Source organism: Physella acuta, unplaced genomic scaffold (genome assembly GCF_028476545.2).
Source record: "Physella acuta isolate Inbredline_101_S28 unplaced genomic scaffold, ASM2847654v3 ptg000264l, whole genome shotgun sequence".
NCBI lineage: Eukaryota > Metazoa > Mollusca > Gastropoda > Physidae > Physella > Physella acuta.
In genome coordinates, this window is record NW_026731783.1 from 77,570 (window position 1) to 97,500 (window position 19,931).

A 19,931-nucleotide genomic window follows, 5' to 3' on the forward strand; every position below is an offset into this window, starting at 1 on the left:
TCAGTAAAGATAGACGATGACGTAGACGAGAACGGTGAGTAACGATAAGACGACGAAGAAAATTGTGTCCAGTTCGTCATGCGTCAGCTGGCGGTCCCAGAATCCCCCTTCGTCCTTGACCTTTGTGTTGTATTGATCCCCGAGGTCAGTCTTGACGGGATCGGAGTTTTTATCGTTAAATTTCGAATTCAAGTTTTTACATTTTTCATCGCACGTCGAGGAATTTTTCCCGTTACTATCGACGTCATTGTTAACGATCGAAATCTGTTTTGGTTTTATGTTTTGTTCCTTTTCAGAAAAATCGCTCACAATATTATTCTGTTGATTTTTCTGGTTCATATTTTTCGAATTTTTTTCAGCTTTTGCGTTTTCGTTGTTGGTAGTTGCGTCCGCCCTGGACCGAGTCGATTCCGATTCCTTGCGTTTCTTCCGTGTAAGTTGTTGTTTGTATCGGTACAGTACGAATACCGTCGCCACAGTGGCGAGTATGACCTGGACGACTATGGCGAGCAGAAGGATGTTGATGCGAGGCAGGGTCTTGTCCATGTTTTTAGGCACCCGTTCAACAATATAGCTCAAGAAAACGGAAGTCGACGTGTACATGGACAAGACGAATCCGATCTTCTCCCCGCTTTTCGCCGGGATACAAAAAACCGCCAACGTCATGACTGACGTCATCGCCATGGGGAAAATCAGATTTATGACGTAGAATATACTACGTCGGCTCATTTCGATGTTGCAGATGACGTACTGGAAATTTGGCGAAATGTGAGACATTTTCGCCACACATCCATGTTTGCCCATTATCCAATCGCCGTTTGTTCCAAAGTAGGATTGGATATCCGTTGGGGGTAGGCGAAACGACGTCATGTTGTAGAAGTGCTCCTCAATGAAGACGAAACTGCAGTTGTGCTGGTCGAAAGGGAAGTACGTCATATCCAAGTTACACAGCGTGCTGACGAAGGTCGGTACTGAAGCCAAGATGGCGCCGCTGTATGTGATGTCTACGACGTCCGGAAACGGCACGTGCAAGTCCGTACCCAAGGTCGTTTTGGGAATGATGATCGAAGGCGACCAAAAATTTTCCGACGAAAGTTTGATGTCGACGATACCCGAGTAGACGCTGGGGTTCCATACGACTTCCGGGTCGTTCCATGTCAAGGTCAGAATAGAAGACAAGGTCACGGCTTGGGTGATCCCTTCTACTTCAACAATCTGTAGAGGTTCGAACGACAACGATATTGAGCTGTTGTGTTCCGAGTAGTATTTAGGCGGGACTTTGCGTCGTAGGGTCAATTTGGCTAGCATCGTCTGACGTAGGAGTTGAAACGCTTCCATGACGGTCAAGTTCTTGACAACGCTTGACCCGGTCGTCTGCTCCAGGTTGTCCGCAACATAATCCGTCGTCTGAGAAGCGACATTGTGCGTCATCAACGTTATTAAAACGAGCATCAGGTTAATCATGATAGTAAGCTTTACGACTGCCATTTCCTATGAAAATTTTATATATATATATATATATATATATATATATATATATATATATATATATATATATATATATATATATATATATATATATATATCAGGTCAAGTTTTATAAAGTAAAATTTAGGAATTATCTCGCGACTTAATTCACCGTCGTGTTACACCAACGAAACAAATCCCGTATAACAAATCCCGCCCCTCGCTTAGGACCTCGATCAATATAGCAACGAGACGAATGTTTTTCTCTTGTTTTAAAAAAGAAAAACTCCCCGATGTCAACAGAACTAATTATCTCCCTTGCAAATACGAATTTACACGCAAGGATAATCGTAGAGAAATTTCGCGGCAAACATTACCTTGTTCGCTAAAACTCCATCCATTAATTATGTGAAATACAGAGTAGAAAAAAACTAGACCAGGGTTTTTATCATGAAATATGCAGGAGTTATCCTCCCTGAGTTTTTGTTTTTAATGCTCACCCTATCACGATCCAGGTTTGGTTTTTTGGTTGTTTTTTTTATTAATGAAAATCGACAAAATCGAACCTTGTACTAGCATGTGAATGGATGATATGTTTGTGTAATCGATGATTTACGTCAGGGGGTAGAGGGGTCAATGAGGGGTCGTGAATGGTGTGGGGTGGGGGTGCGATGGTGAAATTCCGGAGCAAATTGACGCCTGTTATTTCAACGATCTATCACAAGGTGGAAATGACATCAGTATATGACCTTGGGGCTGTTCATGACGTAATTAGGAAGATTAAGTAAACGGAAGTGGGTGTGGTTGTTTAAATCAATTTATTTTTAAAAATTAATTACTGATTAGATATCTTATTCAAAAACGTCTTTAGTTATCTTCTCTATTGAAATAATTTTCTCAATAATTTGCTAGTAATTAAGATTAATTAAGACGTTTTCTTATAGATTAAAATACTGATGTATACACACTTTATTTACAGCAGGTGGAAGCATTTCTGAAACCAAACGTGTTTGTTTACAGAGCGTTATGAACGTGGCATAGCGGTAGAGCGCTAGACTGCTAACCCGAAAGTCTCAAATTCGAACTAATTTGAAGTTAGTAGAACGTATCTGAGTCGACCCAGCTCTAATGGGTACCTGACTCACGTTAGGAAATGATGCTGACCACCCTATCCCTTCATAAGCCGAGGTCACTGAAACAGGTAAACTCTACTTAATCTGCCCCTTGTGTCTTGGAAACGAATTGGAATAAACCGGGAGTGATCTCCCCTAAACTTTCTCGAATATTCTAATATAACACTACGGGGTATGGCAACTCGGGATATAGACTTCTAGACAAGGTTTTTAATCCATTTTAAATACTCAAATTTTAAAAAATAGAATATAATCTCGTAGAAAAAAGAAATGCACACCAAGTGAACGCTAAATATAGATGTGTATAATAGTGCGCAATATTATTAGTACTTTATAAATTTACATGCGTTTTTTGAGAAATCGGAAATAGCGTAAATAAGTACTTCCGGTCAACGGAAATTACTCAAAATTTGACAGAAGGTAGATAATTAGATCTTTTATTTACATATCAAATTACATTTATCTATCTGAAATAGTACTCAAGTTATAGGCTTTTGAAAAATTCAAAGTAGAAAAAGTACCACTTCCGGTTATCGGAAATCGCTCAAATGTTGATACGGATCTACGATTTTAATAAAATACTTATATATGAAATTTCATCAACCTAGCTGTAACGGTACTCAAGTTATCGTGTTTACACACGGACACACACACACACACACACACACACACACACATACATACACACCAGGGGCGGAACTACAGTGCCGCCAGACCCCGCAATGCGGGGGGGGGGGGGGGCCCACGCCATTTAGGGGCCCAGAGCCGACCATAATAAATTTTTTTATAGTTAAAAAAAAAAGTAAATTTTCTTTCATTTTTGACTTGATGGTTGTTTTGTAAAAAATTACTTAGCTGCGGTTGGATTATTCTATAGACACCACCCCACGCTCTTGTATCTTCTTTTTCCCTTTGTTTTCAAACAACTTTGAAAGCCGAGTCTTTCATCTACAATTAAACGTAACAAATGTTTAAACCATGACTTATTTCCCTTTTTTAAAAAATAGGCAAATAGGGGTGATCATAAGCTCCTTTTAATAGATTTGTACTAAACAAATTAAAAAGCAATTTCTTCTCTTAATTATTATTTTTTTATAAGTAATTACTAAAGAATAATATTGTATAAAAAGGAAATGTATTGAAATGTATTAAATCAATAATATTTAGAAAATTAATAATATAATTACAAAAAAAAACATAAAAATAAACATAACACGAGACACCATTACTAATTCAAAGCTTTCATGTTTTATATTATTTTTGACTGACAAGTTTCTACGAGGGCTTCTATTAAAAATTTATTAACACTGAGTTTTCACCAAACACGCCAATGCACTTACACACATGACATGATGTTGCAATTTTTTTAATTGATGTTTTTTCAAATTTCGAACAGGACAGCAACGAGTATCCTATGTTCGTATTATGCTATTGTATATATATATATATATATATATATATGGGGGGCCTAAAAAATTGTTTGCGGGGTGGCCCTTTATTTCTAGTTCCGCCACTGATACACACACACACACACACAGACAGACATACGGACAAGATTGCAAAATTATGTTTTTCCGTATCAGTGAGATGTAAAACGTCGAGATTTGCAAAAATCTCGATTTTTTTTAGCACGATTACAAGACTTTCTCTATATTTCGTATATACGAGAAAGTAAAAAAAGAAGATGAGCTCTACTCAATTCTATTCTTCTCAGTGTGAGATCCTAACCTTTACTTTCACGAACTCCCCAACCCCCCCCCCCCCCCCCTTACAAGTACATGTAAAAAAATCATCTTTCTTTGACTTACGCAGATTCAGTACACGGAAGTGGGTATACTCATTAAAAATCAATTAATTCAAAATTAATTACTGATGACGACAATCCTGTTCAAGAACGAGGCCTTGGGTTATTTTCCTTATTGAAGTACTTGTCAGACATATTTGTGTAAACTATTGACAATTATTTCTTTCGTAAATATATGTCAGCAATGATTATAATCGATCCAGAATGTACCTGTAGTTCAACCTTACTGATAATTGATTAATATTTTATATTGCGTGCTGCTTAGAGTTTGATTTTTATGACGCTGTTATCTAGTTTTTGAAAATCGTGTTCTGTATTTTGGTCACCAAATGTACACAAATTGAACCAAAGGACAGTGAATTAAATTTTCTGTACATTGATTTCTGTGCAGATAAAAGACGTTTTTTTAGTGAATGTAGGTTCATGTCAATAGATCGAAACCAATCAAGGAAATGGTAAATTTTAATTTGTGCGCGGTGTTAAGTAGATTACATTGAGATAACCGTCTAAAGACTCAACACACACACACACACACATGTTCACACACACACACACACATGCTCTCTCTCTCTCACACACACACACACATACACACACACATACACACACATGCTCACACACATGCGCTCACACACATACACACAGAGGCGTAGGCAGGATTTTGTTATGGGGATTGTTCATTTTACCCCAGATAAACACAATCACACGAGTATAATGCAAATAGTAACCTATATTTTTAAGATCTATTACTAGTAAATTAAATGATGTCCACTTACTGAAAAAGTGCCTAAGTTATCGTGTTACAAACAGACAGACATACACTGACACACATACAGGCAAAATTTAAACCTGTTTTTTCCATCACCTCAGAATTGTATAAAAAGGCGAAAATAGTCAAAATCTCGATATGAATTATACATATACGAGAACGTAACAAATAGCTTTCACTTAACGTGGGCTAGTTGTCATTTTGGGTGTCCCTAAGTTAGAGGGGGTTCTTACTTTCATTATCGCCATCGTTGCCTACGCCACTGCATAAACTCGCTGACAACCCAATGTTTATCAGGTGCAATTTTGATTTTGTTATTCAGTGTCGATGGATGGTTGCGTCGTCTATTGTGTTGTTTGGGAGATTATGAGTAGATGAGTGGTGAATAGATGGGTGGCGATTAATTGGGAGCTGATTAAATTAACAAAAATAGCGTCAAAATATCAATCGATTCTCGCGGATAAATATTAATCGATTTCCTGTGACAAAATAAATACACCGATTTCCTCATTGCTATATAAAAATCAATTCCTTATTATAACCTATAGGGGATCGGAATGAAAAAAAATCGTTAGTCCGCCCGTTATAAATGAGAGAAATGATATAAAAATCTCCCAGTACAGAGGCTACCTGAGCTTTGTTTGTCACAATATTTACAACATCAAATTTTCTCCACTAATGTTTCATACACATTGTAAAATATTTGATAAAAGATGATGAGTGGTGTTTCGCTTAACAAAGCGTAAAATTGCGTCCCATCATATATTTGAACTCAAAATAAAATCGCATATCTCAGCTGTCTTTGGTTAATGCCAAGCTGTTCAGTGCATAAAGGTGACGGCTTGAGCAAAGACTTGAGTGAACCTTAATCGTTTCTAACATTGTTTAGTTAAACCAGCTTCAAAACCTATTACACCGTTCAGTTAAAACAACTTAAAATATTTTAAAACTCTTCAGTTAGCTGTTGAAAAAACATGAAAATAGACCTCACTTTGGCACTGACATGACGTATGTCACATGTCATTTGGTACCGAAAATCTCACGTGGGTGGTGATGCCGTGTCTGTCAACAGTCACAAGTATGGCCGCCATGCATTCTGTCCCAGTCAGGAAACAGTCAATATTTTAATGCCTTTTGTAATGGGGGTGTGAAAAAACACGCGTGGATTAAATGTCGGCCAATCATTGGAGAAACCAGTTTCTATAAAGTATTTTTTTTTTCAGGTGTCAAAGGGAGACAACTCTAAAAATGTTATTTATGTGTTTTTTTTTAAAAAATATTTTTGTAGCTTATTTTTTTTTTTTGCACCCGGAATCTTTGCGTACTAGTAGGTCAACATGGCTAGACAAATCTAGCTCGGACACACATATATATGTGTATTTAAGTTAGGCCCAATTGTTTTGTTGATCGGATTACCAAGGAAAAGATAACTCTTGCCGTTTCAATTTATTCCAACATGTAGGAGGGAATTTTTTTTTACTAGCCGCGGTTTTCCCCCTTGTCTAGATAACATCCCGGCACTGACCAACCTGCTCACTTCCGTTCAGGCATTTGTAAAGAACGATAACTCAAGTTAACCGTTATCAGACGAGTTTTTTTTATCATTGACATGGCGTCGGTATCATCCTCGGAAGTTATTGCCCCTTGTATGGTATTATCATCGGGCATTATTGCCCTTCTACGGAGTTATCGTTCCTCACAAACGGAAGCGAATAAAAAATAGCCAAAACAAACAACGAAACAATGATCCACCGTATCAAACGATGACATCAAAAAGGTGGATTCAGGAGCCATTTTTTTCCGTTTCGGGAATTTTACTAGTTTACAAATCAGCTAGGATTGCCATTTTGTGAGGAGATATTTTTTAAAGCATGAACATGTCAATCATTCTTCTGACCCCGCCTACAAACCCAATCTAAAATAAAACGAGGCCAAAGTTGAACTTAAAGTACATCTAAAAATCAAACGTCAGGTTTGACGAAATAAAATGAAATCAGTGAATCATATCAATACGTGTCTTTACGTTAAATAAAAAAAAACATTTATTGCAATGACTATATTGCTGCATTAAATAATTTTAGATTAGTTTTTTTTTAAATTACAAGGGTTGCGCCAAAAAGTAATACTTTTAAAGGATAATTTTATCCCCAATTTATTTAGTCACACGTCACCACAAAAAGCCGCCAGACCCCCCCCCACCCATTCATTACATCCACTATTTCACTCAACTCCACACCCCAGTATTAACAAACTTCACTAGTGTTTCTTCAGGGGTGGGGGGGGGGGGGGGAAGAGACACTGTTAAAAGTATATATTTTCTAAATTCCATTTCGTTAAGGGGTGGAAGGGGGGGGGGGGGGTAGACTTTCTTGGAAGAAACTCTGAACTTCACCTTGTTTTTCATCACTAAGAAACTAGATAGTTTTTGCTGCTTTATATTTGCATCAAATAACCTCATCATATAGCAAATGTTGTTTACAAACAGACACCCCCCTCCTCCTCTAGGCTACATCAATTACATCACACAGTAACATAAATACGATTAGTATTAATACTTTCCTGTTAATACATTGCCCATTACCCCTCATATTTTCTAAATTAGATTTATACCCCGCCCCCCCTCCTTTCTACCCTTATTCGTCTACTCCTTACATGCCAATAACGTATACGTATATTAGAGATCGATAACTTGATGGTCATTGAAAACCCTTACAAAAACGTATTGGATTTCAAACGTAATTTGTAAGAGGAGCGATTGTTCCTGTCTAAAATTGATACATTGATCTCTTTTCACGGTGACCGAGTTTATCAAAGAAAAACATACGCCGCTTACATTGGAAACTATTTGTCTGAACAAAATATGAATGGTTGTCTTCAAAGTGGGAACCAGTTTATGGTTGGTTTTAGCACAAAAAAGTAGTACAATTTATATTAATAGGATGTAAATATTGGGAAAACTATGGAGGGGGGGGGGGGGGTACCAGATTCAAGTTAAGAAAAAGAAAAGTGGCTGGGCATAGAACGGACCCCACTATCTCTTCATTAGCCGAGGTCACAGAAACTGATTAGCTCTACTTCATCTGCGGTAAAACTGGACTTTGCAATTTTGTCCGTGTGTCTGTGAACACGATAATTTGAGTACCATTACAGCTTGGTTGTCAAAGTTTCAATATATAAGTATTATATTAACTTTGAAGTTCTGTATTAACTTTTCAGCGATTTCCGGTTACCGGAAGTGGAACATATTCAACTTTCGGTTTTTCGAAAGCTTATGACTTAAGTACTTTTTCAATTAGAAGAAATTAGAAGAAATTTCACACAAATGTAGAAGGTCTAATTCCCATTTTTCTGACAAATTTTGAGTTATTTCCAGTGAGCGTAAGTAGTATTTTACCCTCTTTCCGATTTCTCAAAAAAGGCATATGAATTTATTTTTAACTTGATTCCTCTGTCTTTCTTTATAAAGTACTAATATTCCACATATTATTTGCTGTTTATTTGGTGCTCAATGCTTTTTCTACGGGATTTTATCTACTTAAAAATTTTTTAGTATTTGAAAATTGATTTAAAAAAATTCTATATCCCGATTACACTGGAGTTGCCATCCCCATTAGTGTTATCTAAGAATATTCGAGAATGTTTAGGGGAGATCACTCCCGCTTTATTTATAAAAAAATTGAAACTGAAAAGTAGAAATAAAATAGAATAAAAACAAAACAATAAAACCAATGTTTGTTTTAACTGTAAACTAGAAAGTAAAGTGATAAAATATATTTAGACATTTGGATTTGCTTAGTTAAGCGCTTTAAATAACTCTTTTATTAATGATCATAATTTGATCTTTTTAAAACTTGTTCTTAGTTTGAGATTATATTTCTTGTTTTTTTTTAATGTTTCATCTTAAAAATGCTTTAATACATGTACCTCTTTACTTTTTATAGGATGCTCCAATACATGTTCCACTTCGTTTTCTCAAGAATTTTCTAAATCATGTTCCTCTTCGTGTTCTCTAGAATTCCACAGTTCATGTTTCTTTTCATATTCTGTAATATATCTTCTTAAACAATACTTCTCATCTTCTCCAGATCTTGCCCAAGCCTCCAGTAGCCCTCCTGATCTTCACATACCGACACACTAATGTGTATCCTGCTCGAGGTACTGCTCTTCTGTCCATACGAGGTCTAGCTGGCAGTCTTCTGGAAGGGATTGCTGTTACACCGGTCTGAGGGACACTAGTAGCAACATCGATGCTATCAAAGCTATCGATTTCATACGGTCCCCTTGACTCGACGCTATCATCACTACCGCGATCATCCTGTTCCTCCATAATGCCACTCTCATCGTCACCATCATCATACTCTTCCTTTATCATGCCACTCTCATCACCATCAAGATCATATCGCTCTTCTATCATGCCACTATCATTATCACCAAGATCATATTGTTCCTCTATAGCGTCGTTTCTACCAATGCCAAGATCATACTCTCCAACTACTCTGCCTCTACCCGCTCTACCAAGATTATACTGTCCTAGTATTATGCCTCTACCGTCTCTACCTACACCATACTGTGCCCTTATTGCACCCCTACCTTCACCCCCAAGATAATAATGTCCCTCTACTACGCCATACTCAGTATAAACCACACCGCCTCTACCAACACGAACACCTCTACCCCTATAACGTCCAAGCCTACCCCTACTAACATACCTCCTGACTCCCCTGATTCTATGGCCCACTCTACCACCATGCACACCACCATGCACACCACCACTAATCCCATAACCTCCACCCCTACCACCATAACCCGCATATCTCAGTAAAATTCTACCCCTTAAACCTCTACTACCAATATAACCTCCCCCAGCCTCGCTTGCTTCCATGCCCTTATCCATCACATACCTCGCGTACCCTCTTCCACCGCGCGCCGTATCGCAAACCCAACAATCATCACTACTATCCGAATCACCACTACTACTACTATTGCACCTACACCTAGCCGCACCCACGGGATAAACCCATCGCCCGACACTTCTCAACGGTGGTAATCTCCCCCTTCCACGAACTCTACTAACCCCTCGTCTGCCCACGCTACCCACCGCTCCTCCCCTAATTCGCACACCAGCAGCTCGCCTCCTTCTGCCGGGGTTAACCTCAGGCCTCCCTGCCCAGCTTTGCCTAACCTCCCCGTCCCAGGGACCATCGTTCTGCTCCGGTCTTCCTTCGTTGTCGACGACGCTTTCAAAGCTATGCCCCTGCTCAGGGTCCTGTTCATTGTGTTGTTCAATTTCCTGATCAGCGTCAAAATGTTGTACTCCTTCGTCACCGTCGAAGTGATCAGAAATAAATTCCTGTTGAGGGTCTTGCCAAATGCCCTGATCAACGCCCTGCCCAACGCCATAGATGGGCATTCCTTCGTTAGTAGGTAGAAAACCTAATCCTTGATCAGGGCCATACCAAATGCCCTGATCCATTCCCTGTCCATTGTCAAAGTTGGGCATTACTTCGTTAGCGATGAATGGCGGAGGACCAAATGCCTGTTGGGGGCCCTGCCAAATGCCCTGATAAATGCCCTGTCCATTGTCAAAGTTGGGCACTCCTGGGCTACCGTCGAAGAATTCAGAACCCTGTCCTTGTTGGGGGCCCTGCCAAATGCCCTGATCAATGCCCTGTCCATTGTCAAAGTTGGGCACTCCTTGGCTACCGTCGAAGAATTCAGAGCCCTGTTCTTGATGGGAGCCCTGCCAAATGCCCTGATCAATGCCCTGTCCATTGTCAAAATTGGGCACTTCTTGGCTACCGTCGAAGAATTCAGAACCCCGTCCTTGTTGGGGGCCGTACCCAATGCCTTGATCAACGTCTTCTCCACCGTCAAAGTCGGGCATTCCTTCGTTAGCGAATGCAGGGGGAAAACCAAATCCTTGATCAGGGCCCATCCAAATTCCCTGATCAATATCCTGTTCGAAGTTGGGCATTCCTTGGCTACCTTCGAAGGGTTCAGAACCTTGTTGAGTTCCCTGCCAAATTTCCTGTTCAACGTCTAATGTGGATCTTTTTTCGATGCTGACGATGCGTCCTATTCCAATGACGTGCTCAGGACCTTGTCCCTGTGTATTGCCATGACCACTTTCAAACACTACAACATGTAAATCGTCAATACGCTGTGTAGATCCAACATAACTAAAAGATGTAGGAACCAACATAGGAGTAATTAGAATTACATTAATATAATTAATAATTTAATTAAAATTATATATATATATATATATATATATATATATATATATATATATATATATATATATATATATATAATTTTAATTACTCCTATATAATTATTGCTTGTTCTTGGTTGGACAAAGGCTATGGAAGAAAATCCAAAAAGAAAAGCAGGCTGAAATCGGAGTCAATGGCCTCAATGGCGCATAACCAGTTGACACGTATCCTTTATTGTGATGGAAGCGTGGTCGAGTCGGCAAAAAGCTCATGGTTGATAAATTCAAAAAAAAAAGTCTCGAGTTCAAACCCATTGGCAGATAAATCTCGATCCCCTTAAACACTAAAAATTAAGAACGAAGAAGAAGAAGAAATATACTAAGTGTTCTTTTTTTAGAAATTCTAATTTACCTTGCAACAGGATCAGTTTGGCTCCAGGACGACCTATGGGATAGTCTCCGATTTGTTTTTCTGAAATAGTTTATTAAGCTTATCATAGATAGCTGATGATTCGATTTTCATTAGGAACAAGAGATTGGTCGCCAGGAAACAGGTGCTACGCGGCGAAAAAAAATCTTATGGTTTTTTTTTTTAAGCTCTCATTTGGTAGAAAGGAACTCAATATAAAAATTAACATGATTTAAAAAAAAAATAAAAAAATACAAAAAGCTTTTTTATTATATATCTACTAAAAATACAGAGACAAGTATTATGTGTAGAATATCATTTTTTAATTGGGACATTAAAAGCAACAGAAAGATGTAAGGAGGACGATTTCATTAGTGAAAAACTATTTAACAAGCTTTTTATTAAACTTCGACAGAGCAATATAAAACAACCTATAAAAAAATTAGACTTGATAATAAAAGCAATAGGAAAAAAACTTTTAAAAATTATATATGTGCTGAAAAAATGGGACAAATCATCTTCTTTAAGTATCTAAAGGGGACATTAACACTCAAGAAAATGTAAAGGGGACAAGTCATTTAATTTAAAAAAAAACAACTATTTTTTAAATTTCACAAAAGTTATTAATATTATAAAACATTAAAATAGCGTATATGATGTTGGACTTAACGTAATGCAATAGGCATATTTGTTACTTTTAAATTGTCAGTTATTTAAAAAAAGATATCCAACCCACTTTGTAAAAAAAAGGCAAGAAAAACAGCAGTCTAAAACTAATTTCTATTTCTGGTGCTAAAACAATAGTCTTTTTAAATTACAAGCTTTTTTTTTAGTTTGCAACGTCTGTTTGTTTGGTTGTGGGTTTGGGGCAGAGGCGTAACGACCCTTCCCGGCGCCCGATTTACACTCCCCCCCCCCTCAAGCTTTCGATTTGCACCCCCCTCAAGCTTTCGATTTGCACCCCGCCCCCTCTCAAATTTTCGATTAGCACCCCCCTCAAGCTTTCAAATTATTTTTCCAACCCATTTTGGTGCCCCCTCAGGTCGGCGCCCTGGGACATATGTCCCCCCTCTCGATACGCCTCTGGTTTTGGGGTAAATCTTGTAACTCAATTTCGACCCACTTCTAAAGCAGCGATTTCGTTCAAACTTTTCAGATACATGAACCTTCGGATTACTTCCGGGTTTTTAGAGGAAAAATAACTCTTTATCTTTCTCTATTACAAACACAGCTGATTAGCTTACGTTATTCTTACTTTAAAAATCATAAAAATCTGAGTTCGATTGCAAAACCAAAAAAAAAAAATACATTAGAGAAAGTTACCGTAACATTGTTACGGCTTTTAAAAATGTTTTAGTACATTGTTATCTGAATTGAATTTCTTTAAAAAAAAACCTAGTTAAAAATAAAACCTGATTAAAATAACCTGTATAAAATATAATGTTTCAAATATAACTTGTTTTTCTTAGTTTTTTTAAAAATAACTGACCTCTTACCTTACTTCTTTTTTCTGACCTTCACCTTCGTCGTGGGGACTATCCTGATTTTGACCTTGATCGTGACCTTGCACTTGGATGGTTTCTCTTGTTAGTGCATGTAAGCTAGAGTTGACTTTTACTATACTCACTGACCTTGACCGTTTCTTGTTAATTGTCGGGGATGTGCTAAGAAAAAGAATGTTCTGGGATAGGTCGAAAAAACAAACCAAAACAAAAAGTGATTTTTTTTTTAGTATGGGGTCATCCATAAATGACGTCACGCTTTTTTGGACGATTTTTACCTCCCCCTCTCCCCTCCGTCACACATCGTCAAAAAAGCCAGTTCCCCCCCCCCCCCTAAAATGACTTCACACCTCAGCCTGCACCCCCCTCCTCTCAAAATTGCAGCTGAATTTTTCTTAAAATACGATGTTTTCGAAAATCTTGTCTAAACTCTGTCAAAATAAAGTAGTTTAATCACTTCTTATTACAATTTATTAAAACGCAAAATAACGGCAAAAATCAATTTTCTAACATTGCTTTTTTATACTGCAAAAGTGTGACGTTCCACCATCTGACCCCCACCCCCCACCCTCATCACACACCGTCACAAAATTACGGACCTTCTCCCCCCCTACGAATGTGACGTCATTTATGGACGACCCCTATGTTCAGCATTTAAAAAATTGTTTTGGTAAATAGTTATCTGCCTTGTTTCTCTTATCTCATGCAGCGTTGAAATGGCCATTGACAAAACGGCCCCAAACAAAACGGCTACTCTCTTTATGACTCGCGACAATAGGGCCTCTGTTAATACGGTTCTAGTAGAGACTAAGTATCCCGGTGAAACGACCTCATTTAATATGACCCCTTGCTAATAGAATCCCTTCATCAATTCTCTTCAAAATTAGCTTAGACAACACACTTAAACACAAGAACGTATAGTACTTTATATCGGAAGGCTTTATTTTAACATTAATTTATCTAGAATTAAAAGTAGTGTGTGCTTAAATTTAAGGACCGTCTAATTATGACTTCCATCGAACCAGTCGGCTGTGGGCATTTCCGATTCAGTGATCGGGGAGAAAGGTCCACGCTGTAAAGAGGCGTAGCGACCCTTCCCGGCGCCTGGGGACAAACTTTCGATTTGCACCCCCCACCTAGAACTTTTCATTTGCACACCCCCCCTCAAACTTTGGATTTGCACCCCCCGCCCTCGAACTTTTCATTTGCACCCCCCCCCCTGAAACTTTCAATTTGTCGCCCCCCTTAAGGTCGGCGCCCGGAGACATATGTCCCCCCGCCCCCCCCCTCGCTACGCCTCTGACGCCGTACATTTATCTTTAGAATGCATGTAGGTTATCGAAATAAAACGTCGTTTATCCTATAAACATCCGGTATATCATACATTTGAACTTCAGTGCTGGCTTTTAAGCAACAGGTCTTCACAGAAGATTAATCAACAACAGTGGCGTAGGCAGGGGGGGGGGGGTTAGGGGGGGTCATAACCCCCCATAGACCACTCGGTATATATATATATATATATATATATATATATATATATATATATATATATAAATTATGAGGGGGTGCAAATCGAAAGTTTGAGGGGGGGGGGTGCAAATCGAAAGTTTGTCCGCGGGTAAAAATTGGAACCTCCCACTTGAGACGATCCTGGCTACGCCACTGATCAACAATAATCAATTATTTTATAAAGTGGCAGTTTTCTATTAAGTTCTATGTTTGTTTATGAAGTGCTGTTGCTTCTCGAAAAAGGTTTTTTTTTTATGAAGGTATTTAAAAGAAGTTATGGGAGTCGATTTGTTGGGGTCGTTTTGTCACAGGCTATTTTGACGGTGCACACTCTTACTTAAAACATGTTTAAAATATTACACCTTTTCTTTAAATTTAGAAAAAAAAAACAACTCTCCTCTTACCTTGATCTGTTACTCTTATCTTGCCCATTGTCGTGACCATGAACCTGATTATGACCTTGACCTTCGACAGTTTCTTGTATTTGTGACTGTAAGCTGGACGTGGCTTTTGTTATACTTAGCGACATGGACAGCTCTGTATCCGTCGTCCTGTTGACGATGGTAAATAGAATGTTCGGACACTAACAGCCAGAGTTTCTGTCAGAAATCTGTCCAGGGCACTGCCCCCCCCCCCCCTCATCACCCTCAGGGCACATCCACCCCAGGACGAAATAAAATTATCATGAAATTTATATACTTTAACCATTGTCACCCCTACTGACAGATTGACTGCGTCCCCCGAAAGCGTAATGTGTCCCTCCCAGTGAAAAAGCGACGGGGTGGGGGGCGCCAAAATAGGTTGAAAAAAAATATAAAAAACTTTTAGCTGCAGTTTTTAATTATAAGTATAAAATATGTATTTGTGTGTGGGGGGAGGGGGGGGGCGCTGGGAGGAGTCGCTACGCCTCTGGTCCCCCCCCCCCCATGAAAAAAGTCTGAAACCAACAATACCCCTAACTGTAACTATGGCTCTAAAATAAACATACACGCTAAAAATTATTTCTGCATCGTTAGATAGAAAAATATGTTTTTTTATCTTTCTCTATGATAAACAAATCTTATAATTTAACATTTCTATTACTTTAAAAATAATAAATTTCTTAGACTGCATTAGCCAAATAAAAAAAAAAAGGTTTTAGCGAGTGTTCCGGCTTTTAAAATGTTTCGATAAATAGCTATTTGCCTTGTGTCTCGTTCCTAAAATGTATTGAAAATACAGAGGCGTAGCTACCCTTCCCGGCGCCCGTGGAAAAACTTTTCGATTTGCACCCCCCCATCAAGATTTCGATTTGCACCCCCCTCAACCTTTCAATTTATTTTTCCAACCCATTTTGGCGCCCCCTAAGGTCGGCGCCCGGGGACATATGTCCCCCCGCCGCCCCCCCCCCCCCCTCGCTACGCTACTGTTAAAATATTCCACTTGTTCTTTAGTTTCATGGAAATAACTGACCTCTTACCTTACTTTATGTTTTTGACCTTGCCCTTGGTCTAGATTAGAACCCTGATTGTAACCTTCTACGATAGTTTCTTCTGTGTGAGCCTGTAAGGTGTACTTGGCCTGTTTTATGCTGATCGACCGAGTCAACTCATCTGTCCTTAATCTGGCGCTAAAAAATAGAAAGTTATGAGTTTCTTAAAATCTCTTCACAAGTCCAGTCAACATTTAAAAAAAATGGATCAAAAAGATTTTTTTAACGTGTGAATTGATGAGCTTTGTACTACGTTAACCCTTTATTTACGGAATTAGGTTCTAAATGAAATTTTTTCTTAAACAATGTGTTATCATCTTGCTTTTGGTACACTTAAAGCATATGTCGAAGGAAATTTTTGTTTTATAAATTTTTAGTGGCCCATACATATATTGGTACTTATAAGTACCGTCAGTAGATAAAGGGTTAAAGTTAAACAATCCTTTGTAAGTGACGAAACGTTGAAGAGAAAATCATTGGATTAGGGCTCTGCCAAATGCCGTGACCAATGGTCTGTCTACTGTAAAAATGGTGCATTTCTTCGTTAAAGCTTTCTGAAAAATCTCAGTGATTGGGACCCTGCCAATGGCCACGTTGAACGACAAATTTTAGTCTTTCCCCGATACTGGCGACGTGTTCAAAATAATATTTTGTAACTCACAGTTGACAGAAATTAATTCGAAATAAAATTAACATGATTAAAAAAAATAAAAATAAAAAACAAGCAATCTTTTTTACTTTCTCGTATAAGAGGAAGAGAGAAAGAATTGAAATCGTGCGAAAAATCAAAATCGATTATGCTAAAAGGATATTATTACCCAGGAAAATGTACGGACGCAAATCCCATTAGTTAAAAAGTATTTAACATGCATATTTGAAATGTTGAACTATAGATAACGCTAACAATGGGGTATAGTTTTTGAATGTATTTGCTAATGTTACATTGAAAGTTGGAATTACCCCTATCCCCTTCCAAATCTATAATATTTACATAAACATTTTTTTTCCACCACATTACTAAAAAAATTCAAAAAAATAAAACCTTTAGATCGTGTGTCGATATACACCAAAACTAAACCTACTTTGGGTCTAAAAGAATTATGAGCAGTTAAATTATATTGAAACAGTTTCTTGAATAAGTATTTTATGAAAAAAGAAACAACCGGCATCCTACCTTTCTTCATTTTTCTGACCTTGACCTTGGTCGTGGCCACTTCCATGACCGTGACCCCGCCCGTCGACAGTTTCTTTTGATTGTTTGTGTAAGCTAGATTTGACTTTTGTTACACTCTGCGACCTTGCTCCTTCTACGCCCATCTCTGAGCCGGCGCTGAGAAAAAAAAATGTCCTGAGTTTCTTAAAACCTCTCTACAGAAATCAAATCTTCTTCTTCTTCTTCGTTCTTAAATTTTAGTGTTGAAAGGGATCGAGATTTATCTGCCGGTGGGTTTGAACTCGAGACTTTTTCCAATTTATCAACCATGAGCTTTTTGCCGACACGACCACGCCTCCAACACAATTAAGCGTTACGTGTCAACTGGTTATGCGCCATTGAGGCCATTGACTACGATTTCAGCCTGCTTTTCTTTTTGGATTTGCTTCCATAGCCTTTTTCCAACCAAGAACAAACTACAAGGCAGCAGTTGTTTGATTTTGGAGTTGTCTCTCCTAGAAGAGTGGCTGTCCCCAGCTAACGAGCCTCAACTACCCGATGGTTCGATCTCAAGACTGTTCGGTTTAGCAACCATGAGCTTTCCCGACTCGACCACGCCGACCCCCAGAAATCAAGTAAACATCAAGTAAAGTATTGATACCGGGTCGGCGTGGTCGAAAAATTAATGCCCATGGCTGCTAAACCGAAAAGTCTCGAGTTCGTATCCTCGGGTAAAAAGACAACTCTCAAATCTAATACTAAAAATCATTACTAAAAAAAAATTCATAAAAATAAAACCGTTAGAACATGTGTCGATATACACATTAAAACTAAACCTACTTTGGGTCTAAAAGAAATATTAGCAGTTAAATTATATTGAAACAGTTTCTTGAATAAGTATTTCAACGAAAAAAGAAACAACTGGCATCTTACCTTTCTTCATTGGTCTGACCTTGACCTTGGTCGTGGCCCCTTCCATGACCGTGACCCCGCCCGTCGACAGTTTCTTTTGATTGTTTGTGTAAGCTAGATTTGACTTTTGTTATACTTTGCGACCTTGACCGTTCTATGCCCATCTCTGAGCTGACGCTGAGAAAAAAAATGTCCTGCGTTTCTTAAAACCTCTCTACAGAAATCAAGTAAACATCAAGTAAAATATTCATACGGGGTCGGCGTGGTCGAGTCAGTAATGCCCATGGCTGCGAAACCGAAAAGTCTCGAGTTCGTATCCTCGGGTAAAAAGACAACTCTCAAATCAAATACTAAAAATCATTACTAAAAAAAATTCATAAAAATAAAACCTTTAGGTCGTGTGTCGATATACACCAAAACTAAACCTACTTTGGGTCTAAAAGAAATATTAGCAGTTAAATTATATTGAAACAGTTTCTTGAATAAGTATTTCAACGAAAAAAGAAACAACTGGCATCCTACCTTTCTTCATTGTTCTGACCTTGACCTTTGTCGTGGCCACTTCCATGATCGTGACCCCGCCCGTCGACAGTTTCTTTTGATTGTTTGTGTAAGCTAGATTTGACTTTTGTTATACTTTGCGACCTTGCCCGTTCTATGCCCATCTCTGAACTGGCGCTGAGAAAAAAAAATGTCCTGAGTTTCTTAAAACAAAACCTCTCTACAGAAATCAAATAAACATCAAGTAAAGTATTCATACGGGGTCGGCGTGGTCGAGTCAGTAATGCCCATTGGCTGCTAAACCGAAAAGTCTCGAGTTCGTATCCTCGGGTAAAAAGACAACTCTCAAATCAAATACTAAAAATCATTACTAAAAAAAATTCATAAAAATAAAACCTTTAGAACGTGTGTCGATATACACCAAAAATAAACCTACTTGGGTCTAAAAGAAATATTAGCAGTTAAATTATATTGAAACAGTTTCTTGAATAAGTATTTCAACGAAAAAAGAAACAACTGGCATCCTACCCTTCTTCTTCTTCGTTCTTAACTTTTAGTGTTGAAAGGGATCAAGATTTATCTGCCAGTGGGCTTGAACTCGAGACTTTTTCGAGTTTATCAACCATGAGCTTTTTGCCGACTCGACCACGCCTCCAACACAATTAAGGATACGCGTCAACTGGTTATGCGCCATTGAGGCCATTGACTACGATTTCAGCCTGCTTTTCTTTTTGGATTTGCTTCCATAGCCTTTTTCCAACAAAGAACAAACTACAAGGCAGCAGTTGTTTAATTTTGGAGTTGTCTCTCCTAGAAGAGTGGCTGTCCCCAGCTAACGGGCCTCATCTACCCGAGGGTTCGATCTCAAGACTGTTCGGTTTATCAACCATGAGCTTTCCCGACTCGACCACGCCGACCCCCGGAAATCAAGTAAACATCAAGTGAAGTATTGATACGGGGTCGGCGTGGTCGAGTCAGTAATGCCTATGGCTGCTAAACCGAAAAGTCTCGAGTTCGTATCCTCGGGTAAAAAGACAACTCTCAAATCAAATAACTGCTGCCTTGTAGTTTGTTCTTGGTTGAACAA

General features: G+C 38.5%; 2 protein-coding genes across 2 annotated transcripts in view; both read right to left on the reverse strand.

Annotated features, from left to right (window-relative positions):
- On the reverse strand, window positions 1-1,431 carry LOC131939051 (neuronal acetylcholine receptor subunit non-alpha-2-like). Its single transcript, XM_059297299.1, has one exon. The coding sequence runs from the start codon at window positions 1,429-1,431 to the stop codon at window positions 1-3; it is 1,431 nt and encodes a 476-aa protein (XP_059153282.1).
- Window positions 1,432-18,267: 16,836 nt separating this feature from the next.
- Window positions 18,268-19,931, reverse strand: part of LOC131939052 (peptidyl-prolyl cis-trans isomerase G-like) — a 10,900-nt gene continuing 9,236 nt past the window's right edge. The window contains exons 8-11 of the mRNA XM_059297300.1: window positions 18,866-19,021; window positions 18,773-18,779; window positions 18,365-18,437; window positions 18,268-18,278 (exon numbers count right to left, since the gene is read on the reverse strand). Of these exons, the coding sequence (XP_059153283.1) occupies window positions 18,268-18,278; window positions 18,365-18,437; window positions 18,773-18,779; window positions 18,866-19,021 (247 nt within the window). The remainder of the gene's footprint in view (window positions 18,279-18,364; window positions 18,438-18,772; window positions 18,780-18,865; window positions 19,022-19,931) is intronic.

Excerpts from the sequence above, each read along its gene's own strand:
- LOC131939051 (XM_059297299.1), bottom strand. The coding sequence starts at position 1,431 with ATGACGCACAATGTCGCTTCTCAGACGACGGATTATGTTGCGGACAAC.